We start from the raw sequence: 17,040 nt of genomic DNA, 5'->3' as shown, positions 1-17,040 counted from the left end.
CCCCCCCAATTTCTGTTAGGCCAGGGATAGTTTAAAGCACATAGATAAACATCTCCCACGAAAAGCAGACGTACATGATACACCCAGAAACACCCACTAGATAACAAATACAATTTTAAAACACTATAGCAGGTTCCCCTCCAGTACGGTTATTCAGTGGTTAGGTTCAGAAACGTCATGGCTCTCAGTAAATGCATTTGTTACAAACTGCCACAAAACGCTTAGAAGATCAAACAAGCAGCTCAGCTAGTATTCTAGCACTGAGCACTTATCAGTACCTCATGTCAACCCTTTGACAGCGGGTGACATGCCTGGCCGCCATCTTGAATTGTCGTGTATTCCGATGAGCTGCAATACAAGTACGCCTACTTCTCGGGTCTACATCATAAAAGCATAACGTTCGTACTATCGGCAGGGCTCGGCACTACGTAATACATATGAGGCTAAACCTACTATTTTAACATAATGTATTTACTGTTATACCTAACAATTATTAACTAAGATCTTAAGAGTAATTTCAATGATTTAGTAACGTTTGTAGTACTTTACGCTAATGTGCTCAAGAAGTACCCCATTCTAAAATGGCCGCTAGATTTGCAGTTTTCGGTCATCAAACCCACGATAACCAACATCAAATTGGTTTCTATCTCAGTTAAGGCTCATTGAAGTACAACCTTTGTATTCCTAGTTAATATATGTTTATGCAATCAAGAGCATTTCGAAGCGGCCGTCACAGGTTATCAACTTCAACTTTAGCCTCTCCTCAACCGCGCCTTCCCTCTATCTGCAATCCATTCAGATCGAGTAAGACACAATCCATGTGGCTCGGGGAGTACTATAAAACTGAAAGCGTTTGTGATTGGCTGTGGTAGAGCGAGCGCTCACTGTCCGGCTATCCGATTTGCTGGCATTGTGCGTAATTAAATATGCTTTGCTACTGTGTTTGTGACTGGCTCAATATTCCATGAGCAGCTGTGCCATTAATACAAAACTTTTGAGGAAGGACTGATGAGTAATGGAGCCTGCCGTTAATAATCGCGCTCCTAACTTTGAAGGGATGTCCTCCCCTATAGGGGGTGGCCCGTGTGCCCTGTGCATGACAGTCCCTTCGCGCTATACCTGCCCCCGATGTACCGTGTCTTACTGTGGCTTGAGCTGTTACCGTGGCGTGCGGCATCGTACTTGTTCCGAGGCTTTCTACCGGGATGAGGTGCTTCGGGGACTACAGGAGGCAGCTAGGAGCGAAGGGCGAAAAGGGGATATCGAAGGTATATTAAAAAGGATGAGAGAAGCCCAGCTCCGGACAGAAGAGGAGGATGGGATAAGCCTGGAGGACTCGATCACAGAAGAGGAAGATGTGGAGTGTGCAAGTCCACCGGACGAGGATGACACGGATACACAGGCACTGTGGAAGAGGCTTACTCGGGCGGAGCAGAAGGATTTCCAAAGGCTATTGGACAGTGGTGGACTTGGGGCTCTGGTCAATCCCTGGAAGCCTTGGTGGGAGTGCCATGAGGGCCCCACCATGGTGCAGGAGGTCGAAGTGAGTTCTGAGAAGCAAAAGACGATTGATATGTCCCATTTACCAAGACACACTAATGAGTCGCAGTCCAATGGGGCAGTGACACCAATCAACAACAAACTTACAAGTGGCCACACAACCTCAGCTGAAAAGAAAGATACAGAGATTGCAGAAACTATGAGTAGCCAAGACAGAACTGTTGAAACCTCCAGGCAGAGAAATGTCCATGATAGAGTAGCAGAGCAGTGGACGGAGGACACTTTACATGTGGAAAATCCTCGCAGCTACCCAAAGAAGGCTGGAACAGGGGACACGGAAAACAGGAGACACAATACCTCTTTGTGCAAAGACCTGCTTCTTGAAAAATGTAACAGTAATGCTATCCTGTTGTACAACCCAACCAAACCAGTGACACCCTCAAAACAAAGGCTGATGATTAGTGTTGAAGGACAAGAGAGTAGTGAAGAAGCGCAATCCTTCAGAAACACTCAAACTGATAACAAACAGGCCATGGGAGGGGGCGGGCAGGGGAGGGGGCGGAGAGGGGAGAGGTGCGACACGGCAGGCAGGCAGGGGAGGAGAGTAGGAGGAGGAGGGGGGAGGAGAGTAGGTGAGGCACGGCCTAGCGGCAGGCAGGCAGGGGAGGAGAGGAGGAGGGGGGAGGAGAGTAGGGGAGGCACGGCCTAGCGGCCGTGCAATCAAGTAGTGAGGGGGCGGAGCTGGGGGAGGCTGTGGAAGAGAGTAGGCAAGGCGACACGGCGGGAGGGGGCGGAGCGGGTAAACAAAGACGGACATGCACGCGCCCGTGACTTTTAAGGTCAATGCGCATGCGCATAAGCTTAATGCGCATGCGCATTGACCTTAAAAGTCACGGGCACTGCAAGGAATCGCCACGATTCCTTGCAGTGTAGATAAAGAGTGGATAACTTGCAATACTCTCGCCTTGCTCGATGCGCATGCGCATCGACAGGCGAGACCTAAAAAGGGGTAAAAAGACACAGTATATTCGTTTAGCCTGCCTAATTATTCGGGGATAGCTTCCTGGTCTTAATACGGATAGCAGCTACCAGGAAGCTAGCAACCCCGAAAATTACCCTTGTGGTTCCTAGTAGTTGTAGGTACAAGAGAGCTGGGCTAACTTGGAGAAAACCTGCATCACTTACAATTGGGGCTAAAAATCGTCTTCTACTCTCCTTGAAGTGATCACAGAACATAACAAAGTGCATAAGGGCCTGCTCTGAGAAGTTGTCACAACTGCATGGGTTTAGAGTATCAGGTACCCCCCACACAGGGAAATCCTCTAGGGAGTATTGTATGATGTTAAACCTGAATCTGATAAGGAGGTGTTGATGAAATGGATTACTGACAATTTTCAGATAGGGTTCTAGGGAAGGAGTAGTTAGGAGCAAAAAATTCGCTCTTACTTTAGGCTTGATTAGTTCCTCTTCTTCCCTTGCTTGGTTGGCCCTGAGCAGAAAATTTTCCTTTATCCATTTTATGTCACCTTTAACTATGGTGTTCGGGTGATTATAAAGATCTGGCCTACCCAGTTTATTCAGCGTATTCTTAATATATGCAAGCCAAGAGATGTTAGTTACCTTATCTAACTCCATGCAGTCTTTAAGGATACAATGGTTCAAGGGTATATCGTTATTTAACCAGGTTTTAAGAGATTAAAATGCCAAGCTACAATACAATATCGCCCATGATCTTTGGACCAGACTTCTGCTGCTTTAACTCATTTGTTGCGCCCGTCGGCCAACGGCCGTCGCAAGCACTACCTCGGTAGTGCTGCGCACGTTCGTTGGCTGATGCAGCCCCGACCACTCAATAGAACGCCCCGCACCGCAGCGGAATTTACGCCACGGTTAAGGGGTTAACTTACCCTTTTTACCAATAACAAACCAGCTCACTTAAACTGCCTGTTAATAAAAGGACAATCAATGAGCTAAAACAAAAACATCTTTGACATGACTTTGGGCCTGATTTCGATCTTGGTGGATGGGTTACCCTGTCAGAACAGTGATGGATATCCCATTTGCCAAAATATAAACCCCATAGGATGCAATGGAATTTATTATTTTGCTGTACAGGATAACAGTCACTGTTGTGACGGAGTAATTCGTCTACCGAGATCTTAATCAGGCCCAGAGACAGAACCTGACATACATTTCTTAACTGTAAAATGGCTCGAGGACAACATGCCACCAATATTACATGAAGCCATTGCAAACGGCTATCACACCCTTACACTCAAACACATGGGGAAATGAGGCAGCAGATTAGCCACTGATTTTAAAGAAGTAATTACTCTAATCAAAGCTGAGGATGACTTCATACAAGGTTGTTAGATGCAACCCTAGCCCAACCTTTATGTGCAGCTTTCTCGTGCTCTACAGACCACCACCCAACATTGGAGCATTTACAAACACCTTTATAGACATAGTCTCAGGCCTATTTATTTGCCAAACACTATAACTTATCAATCCTGGGTGACCTGAACATCTAGTTTGACAAACCAAATAAGCCTCACCAAAGATGAATCCTCATTGCCTTGGACACCCACCATCTATAACAACTCCACCCCAAACCCACCCACATTGCAGGGCACATCTTAGATGCCATTTTCAGAAACCCAGAATTAGTCTTATTTAAAATGATAACTTCAGTCTCATTATCAGATCAACACAAAGTTGTCTTCCAGCACAAGATTCCCCAAGAAACCTCAGCCATGCTTAACTTACCTGCAACCACAGAAATACCTTGAAAGAAGCTGAACATGCAGGACCTACAAACGATAATAACCTCTAACACTGATCTGGACTCAATATAGAAACTGAATGTATGGCCCCGCACAGATTTGTGATATTACAATCCCACAGGAAATATCAAAACAGTGCAAGAGAAAAAATAGCCCCAGGGATGAATGCAGAACTAAAGAACATAAACAACAAATCACAACTCTTCAATTGACCTGGAACAAATCTAACAACTTACATAGCCATATTGAAACATACAAATATCGAATCAAAAAAGGCCGAAAAAGTTCTTCTCAGACAGAGTCTCCAAAGCAAAATTCCTCAATAAACAACATTTTAAAATACTCTCAGACTTTTACATACCAGAAAGCATCCAAGGCACGGATCATAGCAGGACTTTTGTATTAAAATGGCAAGGCACTACAAAGCCAAAGCAGATACAAAGCAGATGCTTTTTACATACGAAAACCAAATGCATTTCCTGAAACATGTCTGCAGTGGAAGGGTAACCCTGCCTTTTCCACCTTTCCAAGCACTGTCAATTACTTAATTTGAGGAACTTGTGAAAGGAAGCAGGTCAGTTGGCTGCCCCTCTGTTCCTTGCCCACCACACGTCTTCAAGAACATCCTTCTGTGAACATGAGCAGTCATCCCAGTCAGACACCTGATCAACAACTCCCTATCAGTAGTATTTTCCAGAAGGCTTTAAATAGGCATGCACATGCTCGCTACTAAGGAAAACAACTTGATATCTCAAGCACCCATCAATTACAGATCAATAGCAAATGGAAGATCAGTCCCATGGTAAACGTACGAAAAGAGCAGCTTTTACTCAGATGTGAAAAATGCATTACTCATAGGGTTCCAAATTGGACTGAAACCTGAAAGAAGCACATGATAGTCCCTTATCGTCACCTCAGATAATCTTAAAAACACAGTCGACATAAATGGGGTTGCTGCCCTGCTAATTTTGGACTTCTCAGATGCATTCATCACCATGGAACATGATATTGCTTTAGCTTTTTCTGAATGTGGACTTTTTAGGTGACACATTATTTTTTCATAATAATGCCTTTTATGATGCATTTACCGATGAGTTTTTAGTGTTACACTTGAAGCAATTTGTATTGTGTTTAGAAGTGTGTTTATTAATGTTGTTTGGGTGTGCCACATTTTTGCAGAGCCACCCTTTTATTAATATGGATTCTGTCTTGGCGTTCTGGTCATCATGCACCTGCTCATTATCCCTCCCAATTACTGTTCCCCTGCATATTTTCTCTCCACACAGTCTTCGCAGAGCACAAGATACTGTGAGGCAACTGGTTATTTTCCTTAGCGAGCATGTATTGTGAATGAAACCGTCTTCTTGTACTGGGTGTATCAAATTGAAGTTCACTCCAGCAAGAAGTTATTTTTCTTTTCTTTAGAAATGGGTTAGTGTTATTTTTTTGGGTGACTATCTTCATTCTAATTTGATCAATATGTGTTATCACTAGTCACGCAATGCTGAATTTGCAGTTTTTTCTTATTACCTATTGATAAAATATGTATAAAAACCCCATGTCTTAAGGCTGAGCCTTCGTTTTCCTCACATGCCTCTGTCCATTTCTCAAGTGAGTTCCCTTTCCATTAGAAATGCCATCTTTATGACTTTGATTGCTTATTGGGACTTAGAAAATTCAGATTTCTGACTATGTAACCTATATCTGAGCCTTCACTGCATATATTTTGCATTTCTCTATATATCCTATTACCCTTTAACTTTTCATTGATTTAAAAATCGGTTATTCAGTGGTCCGGGTGACTATTTATATTCTTCTGCTAATTGGTTGGGACTGATGTTGAGGAGGGTGGTGACTTATTGTAGGATCAAAGGTGCTGGAGCAGAATCGCCCAAGATACATTTTGAGGTGATCTGAATTTTGGGGTGCAATAGAATATTGGGATTCTGCTGTCACAATTTTAATCCTTAGATTTAACTAAATTGATATTGGGGTACCCCTCTCACATGGTTGCCATTCAACATATATAATCATTAATCATTATCAATATGTCTATTTTTGCATCAAATCTCTACAGTGCAAAAGAAGGAGTCGCAAAAGGTTCTAACGTTTCACCTCCTCATTAAAAAAAGTACATGAATCATTACCAGAATTATCAAATGCATAACATTCCTAGGCAACAAGGGACTTTATAGAGAATCAAGCCCTGTACATAAAGCAATAATAACCGCAAAAGCTCAATATACCAGACAAAAAACTGGAGCCCGTCTTGACATTTTGACGCACAACTGTCATCCCTGCTCAAGTTTTAGTGTACCAATTTTTGTTTTAATACATGTATTGTACATTTGTTTTGTATTGGACAGAACTTATCGTGGCTCTTCCTTAAGAAGGTGCTGGCATGCCGAAACGCGCGTAGAAGATTCTATGAATGACACTACATCTTAGCCACTTGTAATTGTTTTTATGGAAACTAGGGGCCATATTATCAAGAAAGGGCGATACATTATCGCCGCTTTTATCGGCAGGAAACTGCTGCTAAAGCGGCGATAATGGGCTTCCCATAGAAGCCCAGGTTCTGGTGTTAACCTGGGCTTCTATGGGAATTCACAAGGGCATCTTATCAAGCCCATTATCGCCGCTTTAGCTGCAGTTTCCTGCCGATAAAAGCGGCGATAATGTATCGCCCTTTCTTGATAATATGGCCCCATGTTTTTTATTCTGAAGGCTCTATGAATGATACTACATCTTAATTACTTGTAATTGTTTTCATTGAAACTATATTTTTTTATTCTTGTCAATAAGTAATTGATTATTTTATGTTTATATGAGTTAACCAATACCTCATTTGGAACTCATGCCATATATGATCATTTTTATGTATGTTTTGTCATAATTTTTTAATTTTTATACAAATAAATTGATACAGTTTTAACAGTTTTTTGTCTGGTACACTGAGCATTTGCGGTTATTATTGTTTTATGTACAGGGCTCTATTCGCTATAAAGTCCCTTGATGCCTAGGAATGTTATGCATTTGATGTTTGTTTCCCTGTCCTAGGAACTTCGATTATGTTCAGGGGGTCCCTTATTTTGTGAAACTCATTACCAGAATTAGTCAGCAGTTTAACCTCACATTCTATAATTACAGTAAAGCTGCACAGATAATAATTAGTCTGGAAAATACCAAGGATATCAGAACTCAAAATCCAATTAAATGCTTCAAAAACTGAGATACTCACCTGTGGAGATTGGAAAGCTTACGATCACATTTGCTTCTCGACAGGCGAATTAGACCTAGCACACAAAATATCTAAAGAGGTATAAAAGCTTGGAATTACCAGGGATTCCAGACGTTCCAGTGAACACCCAAGATGAAAGACTAATAAAAAGAAGGCTTGCTTATCATGAAAACCCTGCAACGCATTTCTCTACTCCTAGGATTCCTACTTCTGTATCAAGGAACAATATCCTTCATTATATTATGCTAATGACCTATAGAACAGGTCTACTGCATGAATCATAAAAAAATTACAGACAATTCTGAACTCTGCTGCTAAGCTCCTCCTACATGAAAAGGCACAAGCCCTCACCGCTCCTGCCTGAAAGCGCTTCACTGTCTACCAGCTGCTAGAAGATCTACCTTCAAGCTGGAGCAAATGCTTCCAACAAAGGAACCTCTGCTCTGGACTACCACCTTATCTCATAATATCAGCACACATAAAAGAAACAAAACATTGATGGCATATTGTTCTGAGCACAAGCAGCCAAACTTTAAAACTCTTTCCCAGCACAGATAAGGGCTACTAAGGATCATCGGACCTTCTGAAGAGTGGCCAAATGCTGGCTCTCTCCAACAGGATCACAATTAAGCAAGTACCCTAGATCATTCTAACAACTTAAAGCAGTATGAAGAATATGACATCGAAATGGAACCTGCATCATTTGATGCCAACCTACAATTCAAACCACATAGCCAAGAAGAGGCTCTCCAGCTCACAGAAGGCACAACTAACCTCAAACGGAACATACCATCACCTGCACACATCAGGGAACCTAGTTTCATAAAACAGTGCACTGTTCCCCCTATAGAAATACATCTGTGTGTATTTGCATGTTTAAATACTCTGGTCTGTGCCAATTAACAAGGTACACCTCACTCTTTCTCCATTACTGCCTCACCTCAGTAACATATTATTCTACTTTTATTCACCAAACTGGTAGTGAGTACTTGGAATTCCAAGAGCACAAGAATAGCCAAATAATTATTTTTTATCCTACTACCACTAACCTTGTCCAGAGTACTGTGTTACTCACTGCAAAGTGATTCAACACTTCGTCAAGGGTACCAAGTGCTAAATAAATACAATTACAATATCTCCATAATACTCCCACTGATGGAAAATCCAAGGCTTCTCTGAAAGAGGAAAAAGTTCTGCGGTTTAGTTAATGTATTTACCATTGGTTGACAGTCTTGATTCTTTGATGCCAACATCTTTGCTGTAAGTGAAACCACCTTGAAATTTTCAGCTTCTAAGAGAGAGAAGCTATGCTGCCTTATAGATGATGACTAGAAAGGTGGGATACTTCTTCCATAATAATTGCTATTTTATCCTGATATATTTTCGATTTCTGGCAACTTAGGAACATTTGAAGTCTAGGCTTTGAAGATCAATTTATATATCACAATTATTGAGGTGCTTTGCTTGCTCTTTCCTCAAAAGCAGTCTATCAATACTTTTAAAGGAGGCCACCCTTTCTTTAACGTAGGCATGTCTCATAAAGGCCTTTATCAATGATTCTGGGGCCATAGCCATAGCTGTCAAACATTTGTTTACTATGTCTGCTAATCACATTTGAGCCATGGGTACCATTTTTGCAACTACTTGATAAGCATAGGCGGAAAATCCGTTCCGCTGTTGGATTTTGCGGATTTTCAGTAAATTCGCAATCCGCGAACTCTCGCGAATTTACAGAAAATCCGCAAATTCGCACGCAGCAGATTTTTTTTCTTGGTGATACAATATTGCAGCGTGCGGCGTTCACTTACCGTCATTCAGCGTTTGCCGAGTTGTTTTTCTCGATATTTTGCGAGTGCTGCGCCATTTTGGATCCTGCTGCCGGATCCTGCGGGAGTTTGGCGACCGCGATTACGTCATCGCGGCATGCCACCTTGCACAGCGAGAGTTTGTCAACGCGAGTACGCCGTGATCACGTATCGCGGGAGTTCGCAATTGCGAACACGTAGATGCGGCGAGCAGCAACAATCACGCACTCGCGAAATTACAAAATTAGCAATTCTGCACAAGAAATCCACCAGCAAGCGGCATAAACCTTCTGAAAATGATGACTTTTATCAGAATAACTCCTCAGGTTGACATTTGCCTGCACTTTTTTTTGCAAGGAGTCCATTTTGGGAGGGGGGGTGGGAGGAAGGAAGTGCCCCACAGTCTCCAACTTCCTGTTCCTGTCCAGCAGGCTCCTCCCAGTGCTTTCTTCATGTGCTGGTCACTTTCATTCGGATCTTGACCTGGAAGGATTCCTTTTTGTGGATGCTGCTGGATATTTGGATTTGAGGCCTTTTTGACTTTCTTTGGATCACTTTTGGATTAGAAATTTCACAAGTAAGTTTGTTTGGGGCATTACAGTTGCTGCAACTACAATTTTGGAATTTTCGATTTTTGGGCTGTTGTTGGGGCCTTTTGAGCAGGGGTAGTGAGTGGTGCATGGGCCTAGTCTTTCTGTGGGGTGTCTTGAATTTAAACATCATGAAGGGCATGAATGTCATGGGATTATGCTGATTTTTCTGTGTTTTTCGATTTTTGGGCTGTTGTTGTGGCCTTTTGACCAGGGGTAGTGAGTGGTGCATGGGCCTAGTCTTTCTGTGGGGTGTCTTGAATTTAAACATCATGGAGGGCATGGATGGCATGGGATTGTGCTGATTTTTCTGTGTTTTTCGATTTTTGGGCTGTTGTTGTGGCCTTTTGACCAGGGGTAGTGAATGGTGCATGGGCCTAGTCTTTCTGTGGGGTGTCTTGAATTTAAACATCATGGAGGGCATGGATGGCATGGGATTGTGCTGATTTTTCTGTTTTTCGATTTTTTGGGCTGTTGTTGTGGCCTTTTGACCAGGGGTAGTGAGTGGTGCATGGGCCGAGTCTTTCTGTGGGGTGTCTTGAATTTAAACATCATGGAGGGCATGAATGGCATGGGATTGTGCTGATTCTTCTGTGTTTTTCGATTTTTTGGGCTGTTGTTGTGGCCTTTTGACCAGGGGTAGTGAGTGGTGCATGGGCCTAGTCTTTCTGTGGGGTGTCTTGAATTTAATCATGATGGAGGGCATGGATGGCATGGGATTGTGCTGATTTGTCTGTGTTTTTCGATTTTTTGGGCTGTTGTTGTGGCCTTTTGACCAGGGATAGTGAGTGGTGCATGGGCCTAGTCTTTCTGTGGGGTGTCTTGAATTTAAACCTCATGGAGGGCATGGATGGCATGGGATTGTGCTGATTTTTCTGTGTTTTTCGATTTTTTGGGGTGTTCATGGGGACAGGCCATGTGGGTGGGGGCCATTTTGAGTGCTGGTACAGGCAAGCCCTGGTCATGTGCTGTGAGGCAAGTGGCCATTTTGAATGCACGCAGTGTTCTTAGGCCTGCAACCATTTTGCCTAGCTTTCAACCACTATGCCCAGGGGTAGTGAGTGGTGCATGGGCCTAGTCTTTCTGTGGGGTGTCCTGAATTTAAACATCATGGAGGGCATGGATGGCATGGGATTGTGCTGATTTTTCTGTGTTTTTCGATTTTTTGGGGTGTTCATGGGGACAGGCCATGTGGGTGGGGGCCATTTTGAGTGCTGGTACAGGCAGGCCCTGGCCATGTGCTGGGAGGCAAGTGGCCATTTTGAATACAGGCAGTGTTCTTAGGCCTGCAACCATTTTGCCTAGCTTTCAACCATTATGCCCAGGGGTAGTGAGTGGTGCATGGGCCTAGTCTTTCTGTGGGGTGTCTTGAATTTAAACATCATGGAGGGCATGGATGGCATGGGATTGTGCTGATTTTTCTGTGTTTTTCGATTTTTTGGGCTGTTGTTGTGGCCTTTTGACCAGGGGTAGTGAGTGGTGCATGGGCCTAGTCTTTCTGTGGGGTGTCTTGAATTTAAACATCATGGAGGGCATGGATGGCATGGGATTGTGCTGATTTTTCTGTGTTTTTCGATTTTTGGGCTGTTGTTGTGGCCTTTTGACCAGGGGTAGTGAGTGGTGCATGGGCCTAGTCTTTCTGTGGGGTGTCTTGAATTTAAACATCATAGAGGGCATAGATGGCATGGGATTGTGCTGATTTTTCTGTGTTTTTCGATTTTTGGGCTGTTGTTGTGGCCTTTTGACCAGGGGTAGTGAGTGGTGCATGGGCCTAGTCTTTCTGTGGGGTGTCTTGAATTTAAACATCATGGAGGGCATGGATGGCATGGGATTGTGCTGATTTTTCTGTGTTTTTCGATTTTTGGGATGTTGTTGTGTCCTTTTGACCAGGGGTACTGAGTGGTGCATGGGCCTAGTCTTTCTGTGGGGTGTCTTGAATTTGAACATCTTTGAGGGCATGGATGGCATTGGATTGTGCTGATTTTTGTGTGGTTTTCGAGTTTTTGGGGTGTATAACTGAACTGATGTTCCTCTGTCTTCCATTGCTTTTAGGTGCACAAGACTCAAGAGAACCACCAGTGCCAGGAAGAAGTCCTGCTGCGGTGTGTGTGTGCAGCATAACATCACACGACGTCACGTCTGGCCACAGACAACTCTGCAACTCGTGCAACTGCGGCCTGCTGTTCTGACCTCTGAAGAAGATGGCCCCAAAAAAAGTTCCCCGTAGCTCCTCTAGCAAGAAAGTTGCCAGTAAGGAGCAGAAGAAGCAAGTTACCAAGGAGACTGGTGTGCTGCCAGCCACATTTTTTGGGAGTAAAAAAAAAAGTACGCCTGCAGCAGCAGCGGGATCTGCTGGGGACCAAGCTGGGAGCAGCACCCCCGCTCCATTGGGCTCAGTGCCACCACCACCACCACGCCAACTTAAGTCCAAGCCCTTGAGTGCTGCAGAGGCACTTAGTCTAGTTGTTCAATCACCATCGACCAGTGATGTTGGCTCATCGCAAGAAAGTAGTAGCAATGTCCCTCAATCAACACAGGTTGTTGTAACTCATCTGACGAGTGTTGAACAACCACAGCCACAACAACAACCACATGTGCAAGTACAAGCCCAAGTACAAGTGGAAGGAGAGGCAGCGCAAGGAGATGCGCAAGCAGAGGTGCATGGAGGGTCACAAGTGCCCACAATAGTTGTTCCTCCCGAAGTAGGGGCACATCAGGAAATCGACAATCAAGCCGAGGTATCATTTGAGGAAGCCACTCCTCCTGATGATCATTCATTGTCTTCCACATCCCTAGCAAGGAAGAGATCAAGGGTGGTGTCTACATCTTCTTCAAGCACACCTCCTTCTGATGATACGGATCAAAATTGGGAACCAGCACCACTGCCGACTGAGAGTGAGGCAAACCATGATCTGACAAAGGTAGTTAAGCGTAAAAGGAAGTTCGTCCAAAGTCTCATAGTTATGGAGTGTGATGAGGCTCAACAAGAAGTGGCGGATACTCCTGCTGATGAAGACTCTCACGACGACGACCCAGTCATCATAAAGGTCACTGCAGCCCCAGCGGGCATGCAGCAAACAAACATTTTGACCCTAGCCCGAGAAGCTGCTGAGCGTGATGATGTTGTCGACGAGGAGGCAATGGAAATACCACAATCATTGGAGTTAACTAGTACTCCAACACGTACCGCTTCCATATTTCTTCCTCGCCAGAAGGGATCTCCATCCACCTCGACCTCAATTAGTGGTGGTGATAGTGCACAACGTAGTAAAGGTCGGCAATCCACATCCTCCACTGCATCTGGCATTAGAAGCATGACCACCACCAGTATCGCCGCCTCCTCTGGCCCCCACAGACATTTCAAGTCCGCAGTTTGGGACTTCTTTAGTGTTTGCCCAAGAAAGGAAAACTTCGCCATTTGTAGCATTTGTAAGCTTGCAGTTAGTCGTGGTAAGTTTGGTACCAACTATGGTACCGAAGGCCAGAGAGGTCATCTTAAGAGACAGCACGCTGTCCAATGGTTTGCGCACCTAAAGGAGATCAAGGAAGCCCGAATTGCAAGTCAAGAAAACGTTGATGTTTCATCTGATGATGACGAGGAGGAAGAAGACGTGTCAAACACTTCACTTACACCCAGTACCCCTGTCAGCAGCACACCCCATGTGAGCCACACTAAGAGTGTGGGAGAGAGTGAGACACTAATGCGAAAAAGTTCATCAGCGAGCGTAATTGGGTCGAAGAAGTCATCATCATCATCATCCCGTAAATGCATGGTTCAGGGCAACATTAGAACCATGTTGTTTTCAGACGCGCCATATGATCGCAACCACCCACTGACGCGACTGTATAACACTAAGCTGGCTAAAATGCTAGCTCTGGACCTTCTCCCTTTTTCTTTTGTAGAAGGGGTTGGTTTTCTAGAATTAGTGGCAGCGCTCTGCCCTAAATGGAAGGTTCCTAGCCGGTTCTATTTTGCCAGAGTTTTGATTCCAGCACTACATGAAGATGTTCTGGAGGTGATTGGGGCAGCTTTGCAGAAGAGTGCTGTTCACACTATACATCTGACAACAGACATGTGGACCAGTGGCGCAGGTGCTGATTACATGTGCATCACTGCACACTGGGTCTCTTTTTCAGGGGTTAAAGCAAAGCTAAACGTAGGTGTTGACCCGGACCAAGTTTTTAAAGCTACTCGGAAACATGCAACACAAGCCATGTTTGGCTTGGAGAAACGTCACACATCAGAAAACATTTTGAATGAGTTTAACACAAAGGTCTTTCACTGGCTGTCCCCAAAAAAACGCCAGATTGGTTATGTTTCCACGGATAATGGCGCCAATGTAGTTAAGGATATTGGATGTGGGTCACTATTTCAGAGTGCCGTGTTTGGCGCACTGTATAAACCTGGTTGTTAAAAAATTCTTGAGTGAAGACAGTCCAGCGTGCGAGTTAGTGGCCACCTGCCGAAGCATGTGCAACCATTTCAGCCATTCTTTTAAGGCCCGGAAGCATCTGAGGAGCCTGCTACATGAACGTCGAATGCCAGTAAAAGCACTCATCCAGGAGGTGCCAACACGTTGGAACTCAACTTTCTACATGCTTGAGCGTCTGTATGAGCAGTATACGGTACTCGATCACTATTTCTTAACACTGGGTACAGCTCAGAAGGACCTGAGGCTAGATGCGGTGCAATGGAAGCTAGTTAAAAGCCTGACAGACATGCTTTGTCCTTTTGAGGTCTTCACGCGTGCAGTCAGCAGGGAGGACTGTAATTTGGGAAAAGCTATCCCATTGTTGCGCATGCGGGAGCACTAAGTATGGGCGGAAAATCCGTTACGCTCGCGGATTTTGCGGATTTTCGGTAAATTCGCAATCCGCGAGATTTGCGAATTTCTCGCAAAATTCGCATGCAGCAGATTTTTTTTTTCTTGGTGATACAATTTTGCGGCGCGCGCCGTTTATCATCGTTTGCCGAGTTGTTTTTCTCGATATTTTGCGAGTGCCATTTTGGATCTTGCTGCGGGATCCTGCGGGAATTTGGCGAGCGCGATTACGTCATCGCGGCTTGCCAACTTGCACAGCGAGAGTTTGTCAACGCGAGTACGACGAGATCGCGTCTCGCGGTACTTCGCAATTGCGAGATTTGAGATGCGGCGAGCAGCAACAATCTCGCACAAGCGAAAATATAAAATTTGCAATTCTGCACAAGAAATCCACCAGCAAGCAGCATAAACCTTCTTGAAATGATGATTTTTATCTGAATAACTCCTTAGGTTGACATTTGCCTGCACTTTTTTAGCGAGGAGTCCATTTTGGGGAGGAGAGGAGGGGGGTGGGAGGAAGGAAGTGCCCCACAGTCTTCAACTTCCTGTTCCTGTCCAGCAGGCTCCTCCCAGTGCTTTGTCCATCTCCTGGTCACTTTTCATTTGGATCTGGAGCTGGAAGGATTACTTTTTGTGGATGCTGCTGGATATTTGGATTTGAGGCCTTTTTGACTTTCTTTGGATCACTGTTGGATTAGAAATTTTACAAGTAAGTTTGTTTGGGGCATTACAGTTGCTGCAACTACAATTTTGGAATTTTCGATTTTTGGGCTGTTTTGGGGCCTTTTGCCCAGGGGTACTCAGTGGTGGGTGGACTGAGTCTTTCTGTGGGGTGTCTTGAACTTAAACATCATGGAGGGCATGGATGGATTGGGATTGTGCTGATTTTTCAGTGATTTTCGTTTTTTGGGGCTGTACTTGTGGCCTTTTCACCAGGGGTATTTGAGTCTAGCATGGGCCTAGTCTTTCTGTGGGGTGTCTTGAACTTAAACATCATGGAGGGCATGGATGGAATGGGATTGTGCTGATTTTTCAGTTATTTTCGTTTTTTGTGGCTGTACTTGTGGCCTTTTCACCAGGGGTATTTGAGTCTAGCATGGGCCTAGTCTTTTTGTGGGGTGTCTTGAACTTAAACATCATGGAGGGCATGGATGGAATGGGATTGTGCTGATTTTTCAGTGTTTTTCGATTTTTGGGGGTGTTCATGGGGAGGGACAGGCCATGTGGCTGGGGGCCATTTTGAGTGCTGCTACAGGCCCTGGCCATGTGCTGGAGGCAAGTGGCCATTTTGAATGCAGGCATTGTTGTTAGTATTTTGCTTACTTTTCAACCTTTATGCCCAGGGGTAGTGAGTCTTGCATGGGCCTAGTCTTTCTGTGGGGTGTCTTGAATTTAAACATCATGGAGGGCATGGATGGAATGGGATTGTGCAGATTTTTCAGTGGTTTTCGTTTTTGGGGGCTGTACTTGTGGCCTTTTCACTAGGGGTATTTGAGTCTAGCATGGGCCTAGTCTTTCTGTGGGGTGTCTTGACCTTAAACATCATGGAGGGCATGGATGGAATGGGATTGTGCTGATTTTTCAATGATTTTCGTTTTTTGGGGCTGTACTTGTGGCCTTTTCACCAGGGGTATTGAGTCTTGCATGGGCCTAGTCTTTCTGTGGGGTGTCTTGAATTTAAACCTCATGGAGGGCATGGATGGCATGGGATTGTGCTGATTTTTCTGTGTTTTTCGATTTTTTGGGGTGTTCATGGGGACAGGCCATGTGGGTGGGGGCCATTTTGAGTGCTGGTACAGGCAAGCCCTGGTCATGTGCTGTGAGGCAAGTGGCCATTTTGAATGCACGCAGTGTTCTTAGGCCTGCAACCATTTTGCCTAGCTTTCAACCACTATGCCCAGGGGTAGTGAGTGGTGCATGGGCCTAGTCTTTCTGTGGGGTGTCCTGAATTTAAACATCATGGAGGGCATGGATGGCATGGGATTGTGCTGATTTTTCTGTGTTTTTCGATTTTTTGGGGTGTTCATGGGGACAGGCCATGTGGGTGGGGGCCATTTTGAGTGCTGGTACAGGCAGGCCCTGGCCATGTGCTGGGAGGCAAGTGGCCATTTTGAATACAGGCAGTGTTCTTAGGCCTGCAACCATTTTGCCTAGCTTTCAACCATTATGCCCAGGGGTAGTGAGTGGTGCATGGGCCTAGTCTTTCTGTGGGGTGTCTTGAATTTAAACATCATGGAGGGCATGGATGGCATGGGATTGTGCTGATTTTTCTGTGTTTTTCGATTTTTTGGGCTGTTG

General features: G+C 44.6%; 1 protein-coding gene across 1 annotated transcript in view; it reads left to right on the top strand.

Annotated features, from left to right (window-relative positions):
* The first annotated feature begins 1,015 nt into the window (after window positions 1-1,015).
* Window positions 1,016-17,040, top strand: part of LOC147710404 (uncharacterized) — a 103,157-nt gene continuing 87,132 nt past the window's right edge. The window contains exon 1 of the mRNA XM_086919352.1: window positions 1,016-2,073. Within this exon, the coding sequence (XP_086775478.1) occupies window positions 1,016-2,073 (1,058 nt within the window). The remainder of the gene's footprint in view (window positions 2,074-17,040) is intronic.

Source organism: Lissotriton vulgaris, chromosome 5, assembly GCF_964263255.1.
Source record: "Lissotriton vulgaris chromosome 5, aLisVul1.2, whole genome shotgun sequence".
NCBI classification, from domain to species: Eukaryota; Metazoa; Chordata; class Amphibia; order Caudata; family Salamandridae; genus Lissotriton; species Lissotriton vulgaris.
This window is presented reverse-complemented; position numbering and strand designations above follow the sequence as displayed.